This window comes from Megalobrama amblycephala, linkage group LG12 (genome assembly GCF_018812025.1).
Source record: "Megalobrama amblycephala isolate DHTTF-2021 linkage group LG12, ASM1881202v1, whole genome shotgun sequence".
In the NCBI taxonomy this organism is placed as follows: domain Eukaryota; kingdom Metazoa; phylum Chordata; class Actinopteri; order Cypriniformes; family Xenocyprididae; genus Megalobrama; species Megalobrama amblycephala.
Window position 1 is genome coordinate 34844842 of NC_063055.1, and position 10412 is coordinate 34855253.

Here is a 10412-nt window from a genome sequence, read left to right on the forward strand (position 1 = left end):
AAATGTTTGAATCTCCATGCCAGGAATATTGGATCCAGTCTCTTTACCTTTGGATCCAGTCTCTTTATTTGTTTTGTCTGGTATTCAAAATTGTAAGCATTTTTTCCTGATAGTTAACAAAACTCCTGTTTTGTCTGGTACCCAAAACTTCAGGTTTACAGAGGAGGCAAATAGCAGGAAGCAGGAGACGAAGTGATGTTTAATGAATAAGCTTAGTTGCATATACATGTTTCAAAGCTCAGACTTCATCTGGACTTTGTCCTGTACTTCATCTAACTAGCACAAATCCAACATAGATGTATGGCCGCTGTCTTGAAGCTACACACAGGTTGCTATTAAGAATCCTTAGGTCCTTCAAGAGACATGGGTTTCTGAGTGTATCTCAACTAGATGTTTTTGTTGTACCGAGTCAAGAACAATTGGATAAAAATATCCTGGTATTTTTTTTTATTTTTTTTTGTCAAATTGTCGCTCACATTGCAACAATGTTGTTTTGACAATTTTCCGTTATTTTGACAATTTTCCAGTTGATGCAATTTAGTTCAAGTTCAAGTAATGCAATTTAGGTAAGCATTTTCCGAGTAGAGTTTTCAGAAGAAAACATGAGCCACACATTGTTTTCTGAAAGTCCCCCTGTAGTCAGTAATTTTATCCCTTAAAACTCATCTTTGATCACCAAAATTACATATTTAAATGTTTTCCTGTGAAGAAAAAAAAAAAAATCTTAATGCCTTAAATAGGCCGGCTACACCCAAAGTCACCAGAATGCTTTGGTGCTGTTTTTGTGAAAAACTTTTTAAAAAAAATAAATTAAATATATAGTATAGAAATAGCATATATATATATATGAAAATAAGAGACATATATATATATATATATATATATATATATATATATATATATATATATAGAGAGAGAGAGAGAGAGAGAGAGAGAGAGAGAGAGAGAGAGAGAGAGAAATAGCATTATACAAGTATAATGTTATTTCATTCATTCTGACTTATTTACACTGTTAAAGAGTTGGATTCTCATGCTAAACATGGCCAAAGTTTCAAAACACGAGTTGGACGTATGACGGAGTGTTTCTGTGCCAAAAATACTCTTCCAAATCCTCACGAACTTTAGTTTTTTTTTTTTTTTTGTCTGTTCTCATTGATGATGTGGGGTTTCTCGCTGAAAATCATTTACCATTCAGAGGGAGCTGTTGATGACATGGCAGAGGATGGTAGTGGTCACTTTCTCTCCCTGTTGAATTATACTGTCAAGAAAGACCCTACATTGTCTGAAATAATAAAACATATCCCCCGTAATGCAAGCTACACAAGTCCGGACATACAAAATGAACTGATCTCCATTATGAGTAAAGTTGTGACTGATGCCATTGTACATGAGGTCGGTGATTCGTGGTATACTATTAAAGCAGAACTAAGTAAGATGTTTTACCTTCATAAATAGTTTTCTAAGTCCTTATGATGGTTAATTGACTTGTAGTGGTGTGTTTGAGGCGAGCACTAACCTCCTCTGGCACGTCTACGCCAGAAAACAGCACTTGCAAGTTGAGCTGCGCCGACCCGACACAATCTCGCCTCATGTTCACGTTCACGCGAGAGTGACAAAATGCTTTGCGGTAATTCAAAAACAATGTATATATTATGTTTTTAAAAGACTCAGTTTCGAAAATGACCCACCTCCATCGAGTGTACTGTATTTGCAAATTACCCACCTCCATCGAGATTTCTTGTACTGTATTTGCAAAACTACTGCGCTGGTGAGCGTTGTAGTCGTTGTAGTCCAGAGCTGCGCTTGGAGTATTTACGACAGTATGATTCACTGAAGGAACCTGTAGGGGGAGCTTCGCAAATCTGAGTTCCGCTTTAAAGTGGATGGGACACGGGACGCCACTGGATGCGAGAACATATCTATAGTTATTCGCTTCATGTCTGTGTTAAATGAAACAACAGAACGTCTTCTCACAATAGCTACAGCAGATGCTGGTGATGCCAACACACTGACAAACAAAATTATGGAAGAACTGGAAAAAGCGGGATTGAACACGTCAAACATTTTAAGTCAGGTGTATGATGGAGCTTTGGTTGTGGCTGGAAAGAATGGCGGGGTGCAGAAACTACTCCAAGAAAAAGTGGGCCAAGAAATTCCATATGTTCATTGCATGAACCACCAGATTTACCTGGTGGTTGTGAACACTTTAACCGCAGAGAAAGCAGTCACAGATTTTTTTGATGTATGTTGCACCCTGTACAGATTATTTTCTTAAGCCTACTGTTTCAGCGCAGTACAAAGGCGAGTGATTAAAGTGACTTCTTGAGCAGAGGTGGACAGGACATTTATCAACAGTGTCTGCGATCATCAAGTCTTATAAAGAGATCATTTCTTTGCTTTCGGGGATCGACGCAGAGCGGACATATGGTGCTGAAGTGAGGATGGAGGCATTGGCAGGGATGGGCAGTATTTATGAGTCATGTATTTCAAATACAAAATAGTATTTTTTAATTTGTATTTGATAGGGTTGATGAAAATGGCTTTGCATTTTGTATCAAAATACTTTAGTGTTTTGTATTTTTAAATACTTTGTAAGTAGTCTACATGATGACATCATAAAAATGCAACCTCTGATTGGTGCTTACTCAGTGGTTTGCCCAGACTTGTTGAGTTCACAACAGATGTTAAGTTTTGGTGTTCGTTTTAGTAGCCTAGGCTAAATGGTTTACCAATTTACATAATGTTCTTGAAAACTATTATACCGAGCAGCAGCAGCAAAACGCACCTTCAAAATGGCAGCGCGCAGAATTTACACCAGTACCCTGTAGAAGAAACAACAGGACAAAAGGACAATGACAATTCAGAGCTACGAATCCCTTTTATTGTATATGTGTTATGTAGCCTATAGTTTTATTCTGTTTTCTCCATTCACAGAAGCACTGAAGAATGATGTGATGTTGTGCAAACTCATGTTCTACTATCCTGTAATTTTCACTGGTTTCAAAACGCACAACAAGCTACATATTAGCCTACTTGACATTCAATTTCACTTAAATGTAGGCCTAATACTTGACGGTTGGTGACATATATCATTAGAAAAAATAATGCCTGGGCATTTCTCACACTTTGGATGCGTCAGTGTTACATTTGCATAGGCTATATTATTTGAATTTGTGATTGGTTGACTGCCAAATCAAAATATTTTAACAGAACGATAAAGTAACGTTATTAACCAGTTAATGGTCATTTCAAATTAGCGTTTCTGTTCAGAACGTTTCGTTTCCGTTACTGATTACGTTCTGGTCGAAATTCCGTTCGTTTCCGGTTTTAGTTTTCATTCCTTGAACCGCTTCAGAGCCCTGCTCAAAATAAGTCAATTATAATAAGAGAAAATAAGAGACAATTATTTTCATAGTTCACAATTAATACTCCTACCGCCCCCGGCTAAACGTCCATGCACCCCAGCCGTCTCAACTCCTCCTCATATACTCAACCGCTTCCATCCAGAATGTCAACCATGCTGTGTCCCAGTTTGCCTACTTATATTATGCCCTAAAATATGCACAGTTTTTGTTAAGAAAAAATACATACTTTTGAGTGTGGAGAAAGCTTTGGGACATACTACTTCATCATAATTGTGTCCTTAACGGTCATCTCTGTTGCTTAGTTACATGTATCTTGTCACTGTTTAAACTGCGCTGTCAATCATCTTGACCTCACTCTGGGGTCAAAGAAGGCACTGGCACGTTATGCTGGATTTTTTCCTCAAAAACAAATATTCAGTCATATTTGGTCATGCAAATAAGTGTAAGACATAATGTAGAAACTGTACTTTTATTTGTGTACACTCTCAATAACAACAACAACAAAAAAAACACCTTGTGCTTTTGGAAAATAAAGAAAATAAACAGGGTGTGCTTTCAGCTGTCTCAGTCTCAGCGAGCATTTTTCTGAAACACGTCACGAAAATGAACTGAAATATCAAATACTTATCACACAAACATGAAGCACATAAAATGAAATGTCTACTGAAATGTCTACTTTTAAATACAACAATTCAAATTTAAAACGAATATTCTCCTGCAATGTAATCTGTATGAAACTAAAGAGATGTGTTAATTTTCCTCTGAAGAAGGGCGGAACTCCAACGATGAATTTGCATTTTGAAGAGCGACTTGATCTAGCTGAGGATACAATTTCGGATGAGTAAGTCATTTAGTTTTACTCATGTTAGTTGACATGCTATTTTATATAAGCATATACATATTTTACTAGTCTGGATTATTTCCAGACTTGTCAGCCAGTTTTCAGAGTATTGAAATTTGAAATATGTCCTATTATAAAACTTTCACATTCACCTGCAATTTGTACTATTTAAAAAAAAAAAAAAAAATTGCTAAATTTGCAGTAGGGCACACAGCACCCCAATTGAAAATCAAAAAGAGTAATTACACATTTACCCACCATTTTACATGTGATAGTTTAATTTTGTTTATATAATTAGTGGTAGACGTTATGGTTCAGTACGTACCTCGGTTTTGGGGTCATGGTTCAATATGAGTTCGGTACAGTAGAAAAAATGGTCATACTTTAGGGTCCAATTCTCACTATTAACTAAATATTAACTACAACTTTTGTATCAATAAACCCCTATTATTATGGTAGTTGTTAAATTTAGGTTTTGGGTAGGATTAAGGGATGTAGAATATGATTATGCAGAATAAGGCATTAAAGGGATAGTTCACCCAAAAATGAAAATTCTGTCATTAGTTACTCACCCTCAAGTTGTTCCAAACCTGTAAAAATTTCTTTGTTTTGAAAGTTTGTAACCAGGCCGCTTTGGGACACCACTGACTTCCATAATAGAAAAAAAAAAAAAAAAAAAAAAATACTATGGAAGTCATTGGTGCCCCATAACTGTTCAGTTTCCCACATTCTACAAAATATCTTCCTTTGTGTTCAACATTACAAAAAATATGTATACAAGTTTGGTACAACCTGAGGGTGAGTCAATTTTCATTTTTGGGTGAACTATCCCTTTAATATGTGCTTTATAAGTACTAATAAACAGCCAATATCCTAGTAATATTCATGCTAATAAGCAACTATTTCATAGTGAGAATTGGACCCTAAACTAAAGTGCTACCGGAAAAGCAACAAATCCACAATTCTAGGTTACTTTTCATTTATTTTGAACAAACAGTAGTGTGAATTAAAGTTTTTTCCACCTAGTGGCATTTAGTCCCTTAGTACAGCCTCCTTTGGTTGTGGTAAGTAAGCACTAAGCAGTAAACAGAATGCACTCTTGCATAGGTCATATTTTTTTGCAGGGCTGATAAAAAAAACAAAAAAACAAAACAAAAGATATTTGGTCACAATCAGCTACAAAACTGAAAAGCATCTTGTGTTATAAAAGTACAAAATAAATAAAATGATGAAAATAAAACTTGTTCATTAAAGGGGTCATGTAATGCCACTTTTACATGATGTAAAATAAGTATCTGGTGTTCCCTGAGTGTGTATGTGAAGTTTTAGCTCAAAATACCCCACAGATCATATTTTATAGCATGTTAAATTTGTCACTTTTTGAGGGTGAGCAAACACGGTTTTTGTGTGTGTCCCTTTAAATGCAAATGAGCTGCTGCTCCTACAAAGAGGGCGGAGTTTCAGAAGCTCACGGTAGCAGCTCTGATCACCTCAGACTCACTGAAAATGTTAGAAACTGTTCAGCCTTTTATGTTCAAACTGAAGTTAGACGATGGAGGACTCAAGAAGAAGAGACAACATGTCGAATGCAACAGGACGCTTCTGAACGGTTAGTTGTTGAATTTATGTAGCTGATGTGGAGCAAAGAAATTATACTGACAAGAAGTGAAAGCCAATAGGTAATATGTGTAATGGTTGGATTCCACAACTGATAATAAAACACATGTAGACTGATTTTCTAAAAATGTGCTCACTTCAGATGTTGTTTCAACAAAATGTATTTAACAGATAATATATGATACATTTATTTCCTACATACTTGTACAATATTTAATATTTAACTGTGCACAGTTCAGTTGTTCATCTTTTTTAAGTTATTGCACAGCCATTAGATTCAGATGTAATTCTATTATCTTACACATTGTTCTGATGTTGTTTTTCAAATTAAATTCCTGCTAGACGGTGTCTATTATCCACGATGTCGTCACAGTGAGTTTAGAATGTCGCGCGGGTAAAAGCAGACACTCTTCACACTTTACTCACTCACTCGGTTTGTAGCTGCTCTAGTCTGATTGATTGATACCATTAGTGGTTCATCATGGGACAGAGAAGTTCACGAGTACGATCTTTTGCGGATAGCGAGCAGGTTCACGACCCAAACCCCAGCAGCAGCAGCAGCAGCACGGCGGAGGAACAACATCCTCATCGGCCTGTTGATGTTGCTGAGGGAGGGGGAGCCGTGATTCCCAACTCGCGTCCGAAAAAGAAGAAAAAGAAAGGGGGCAACTTCTTTAAGTGGCTCTCTTTCAGTGGGAAGAAAAAATCCACCGAAAACAAGAGCTCAGATCAGGGCGAAATGAAGGACCAAGATATTGAGACGGAAACACCCAGGAGAAGTACCGACGGTAAATGACACAACCATCTTATAAAGTCACTTCAAGTTCATAATTTACACCTAAATGAGTGACAGGAACGTTTCTGCCCCCTATAGGACGATTTTAAACAGACACTCTATAATAATTATGTGTAAAATCAATAAAATTCTACTTTTTTTGCACTTTAAAAATCAATAGGTGAACAATCAGTAATTTACTTTAATATCAAAGCGTCGTGTTCCCAATAAATCAGTATTTTACCAGTTAATTGACTGCTAGCATAACTTCTTGTGCTGATATTCTCCTCTTCAGATCAAAAGTCTCTACAGTCCATCTCCAGATCTGTAGAGGTCACTGATCTCGAGGAACCTCCTGTCGGTGTTATCCGAGTCCTTCCCGCTGCTGAGCCTCTGGAGTTTCAAGAGCTCCAAACTCAAGTTCACGACGCTCCAGCAGGTGAAACGTCTCCTCTGACGAAACCGCTGGACAGTAATGAAGTGAACATGAGACCTGAGGGTGAGTTTCCTAACACAGTCCCCAACAATAATCTCACAATATCTGCAGATCAGCACCACTAAACATCGTCTTCTTCTGTTCATCTTTTAATAGACAACATCTGCTGCCGATATGCAATTGGCCGTAAGCTGGGGCAAGGTGGATTTGGTGCCGTCTATGAAGGCACTCGTTTGGCAGATGGCCATCAGGTTTGACGTCTTTTTTACTTAGCAAATGGTTTTTGATCTGAATTATCTCACTTTATCCAATGTAAGCCATCTACCTGTATCATATATTCACTCTTTAGGGCTCTCACTTGAAATTTATGATACGACCTCTACACACATTAATTGCTTTTTGTTTTGTCCATCAGGTGGCAGTGAAATTTGTCAAAAAGACAAAACACACGGAATGTATCAGTATTGTGAGTATAAGAGATTTTTCAATAGACAAACTCGTTAAATCCCTGTTTAAAACCATCTGACATCATATAATGTTTGTTTCTTCCAGCCTGATCATCCCGAGCCCCTTCCCAAAGAAGTCGCTCTGACAATCCTGGCCAATAAAGGTCCAGTGAAGGACATCATCGAGCTGCTGGACTGGCAGGACCAGCAGGACTTCTACGTCATGGTCCTCGAGCGTCTCTCGCACAGCATGGATGTGTCTCGCTTAGTGCAAGGCAACGGCGGCAGCATCGACGAGAACTTTGCTCGGCTCATCATGTGGGGGGCAACACTAGCCGCTGAGGCGTGCTGTCGCCGCGGGGTTTACCATGGGGACATCAAATTAGAGAACCTCCTGATAGACTTGAAGAACCTCGAAGTCAAACTCATTGACTTTGGATGCGGCGATCTCCTCACAGAATCTGCCTACACGAGATTCTGTGGTGTGTATTAGTTCTCCAAACTCATGTGAACTCATGCTGGGGTAGAGACTCACACATGGGACAAACTCTTTTTCCTCCAGGCACAATCATGTACTGCCCTCCCGAGTACAGGATGAAGGGCGAGTTTCATGGAAAGCCGGCGACGGTCTGGACTCTGGGGATCCTCTTGTTCAGAATGCTGTGCGGATACTTTCCAGATACTTTTGACCTGTACAGGATCAATATGAACACCTGGCACAAACCGGGCTTGACAGAAGGTGATTTGTTAATTACTTCAAGTACATTTTCTAATGCTAAACTTCATAGGAGATGGCCGTATTGGAATTTGTCGGCTTTCTGACCTGAAGATCTTAGAATAAGGATTCAGAAGAGTGGATGTAAAGTTTACGGTAATAATCAGACGTCTCTCCATCTTTCTGCACAGGTTGCTGCCATTTGATCTGCTCTCTTCTGCAGCAGAAGCCTGAGCGTCGGCCTGATCTGGAAAGGATTGTTAACCACGAATGGTTTTCGGTACTGAGCCATGAACTAGAAACTATTTAAGATGTATTTTGAACATCTCACCTGTTCGAAGTGTAATGAATTTAGGCAATAAAACCCATTTCTGTTTTTTGTTCCAGGTGTAAGACCGGTCACAGCCACTCCAGAAGTGTCATCGGTTCAGAAAATCTCTTTCTGTTTGATGAAAAACTCCACCAAAAACAAGAGCTCAGGATGAGATGAAGGACCAAAGTACTGAGATGGAAACATCCAGAAGTACCGACAGTAAATGACAAACATTTTATGAGAATATTGAACTCTATGTAGTTTCCTGAAGCTCATTTCTGTTTTATTTGTTCCAGGTGTAAGAGCGGTCACTCCAGAAGTGTCATCTGTTCATCTCTGTGTCTGAATCCAGTGGCGTCTCCATCCATCCGCTTTAGCCTCTTGCATCTTGGCTTGAAGCAGCAACATTAGCATCTGGCAATATTGCTTTCCGAAGGATGTGAAAATAAATAATTGTACTTTTGTAAACAATTTGAGTGTAGTTCATCTAAATAGCCACAGAGGTTGCCTTCAGAGGTCTACTGTTGAGTCAAAAAAAAAAAAAAAAAAAAAAAAAGTTAACAGACATGTTACCATACAGTGCCTTCAACTTGTGTAAAATTGTATATTTTATACTTGATATTCCAAACAATAAAAGACATGGTTTTACAGTACATGGATTAATCATAATTGATAAATGGAAATTGACATATTGCACTCCTTCAATTGAAACTTAAACCTAAATGTAAATCTTAAAGCTGCAGTCCGCGATTTTTCCTCTTTGTCGCCATCTCTTGTTTGAAACCTGCAATTGCGGTCATATGCGGAACAGATATCTGTATGTGCGTTGTGCCTCGGCACAGCTCGTCAGCGCGGATGAATCTAATGCTTGCTGTCAGTCACCGAACCGGTGTGGATTCAGAATCACAGATTCTACGTCTAGAAAGTATGACCAATATAAGAATTTTCACTGGAAAATATCATCTGAACAAGTAAGTAACATGTCTGCCACTTTTGTTCTGACCAACTGAGGAAAAAAGCATTAGGCCTACAATAAATTGCGCTGACAATGGTGATTAAATCTAATGATCGCTTAGCTCGGATCATGCCAAACCGTGCACGTTATAATTACTGTTATACTTTGTTCTCAAATTGTAGGATACTTCCTACAGGACTAAAAAACGGCCCTGGACTTTGACTAGGCCTGGCCCAAAGCAATCGGCATGCGGAAACTCGACAACAACAACAACGCCTGGCATGAGTGTCACAAGACTTTAATTGTGGCTCATGATACTATACCATCCAAATTATAGCAATAGCACTGATGTTGACTAGATGTTGTGTTAAAAGCATATTATAGATTAACTTGAATACTCATATAGCAGGGGTCTCAAACTCAAATTGGCAGGGGGCCGTTTCTATGATTGACACCTCATAGGAGGGCCATATTATCCTTCAAGCGCAAGAAAGCGCAACATTTCAGAAAATTTACTTTCCTTTGCATTATTTCTCATTACTTCAAATTTCATTAGGCCTACTAAAATATTTTTTATACCTATACTATAAATATCTTATTTACCATACTAAATGTAAACAGCAGTGTGTCTCTCATTGTTACAGAGTGTAATATAATTATATAATACTATTACTAATATAATACTATTAATTGAAATAGTCTGGTGCAACTTCTCACATCCAACAAGGTGCATGGAATAAAAAAATCAGTAATTTAGGAACAAAACCAGCAACACTTGTGGCGTGGAGGGGTCAGAAATAAACAAAAAAACTGGAGCTATACATCAACTTTATTTTGCCAAAAAAATAAAAATCTCTCATTGTTACATACATTATTAGTTTTTAACATCTAGTGGAAGTATTTTCCCTTACTTTATGTTAGCTTAAATAACATTAAAATCTTGCACTGA

The 10412-nt window shown here is 37.9% G+C and overlaps 1 protein-coding gene and 1 long non-coding RNA gene across 4 annotated transcripts; one reads left to right on the forward strand and one right to left on the reverse strand.

The window, feature by feature from the left end:
- Positions 1–5650: 5650 nt before the first annotated feature.
- Positions 5651–8976, forward strand: LOC125280353 (serine/threonine-protein kinase pim-1-like). Of its 3 annotated transcripts, none has more exons than XM_048210848.1 (9): positions 5651–5815; positions 6894–7097; positions 7191–7285; positions 7450–7500; positions 7587–7962; positions 8043–8219; positions 8387–8475; positions 8583–8727; positions 8805–8976. In XM_048210848.1, the coding sequence occupies exons 1-8, from the start codon at positions 5713–5715 to the stop codon at positions 8586–8588; spliced, it is 1101 nt and encodes a 366-aa protein (XP_048066805.1). In that variant the 5' UTR covers positions 5651–5712; the 3' UTR covers positions 8589–8727; positions 8805–8976. The 3 variants fall into 3 exon arrangements, with proteins under 3 accessions (XP_048066805.1, XP_048066803.1, XP_048066804.1); XM_048210846.1 differs by lacking the exon at positions 5651–5815 and adding an exon at positions 5927–6611; XM_048210847.1 differs by lacking the exon at positions 5651–5815 and adding an exon at positions 5927–6611 and having other exon boundaries at positions 8583–8718.
- On the reverse strand, positions 8039–8658 carry LOC125280354. Its single transcript, XR_007187583.1, has 3 exons — positions 8527–8658; positions 8304–8442; positions 8039–8170 (listed from the first exon to the last, which is right to left on the reverse strand). It is a non-coding gene; the product is annotated as an uncharacterized LOC125280354 (long non-coding RNA).
- Positions 8977–10412: the final 1436 nt, after the last annotated feature.

Excerpts from the sequence above, each read along its gene's own strand:
- LOC125280353 (XM_048210846.1), top strand. The coding sequence starts at position 6,305 with ATGGGACAGAGAAGTTCACGAGTACGATCTTTTGCGGATAGCGAGCAG. Across the intron at positions 6,612-6,893 it reads ACCCAGGAGAAGTACCGACG|ATCAAAAGTCTCTACAGTCC; the intron begins GTAAATGACACA and ends TCTCCTCTTCAG. Across the intron at positions 7,286-7,449 it reads GTTTGGCAGATGGCCATCAG|GTGGCAGTGAAATTTGTCAA; the intron begins GTTTGACGTCTT and ends TTTGTCCATCAG.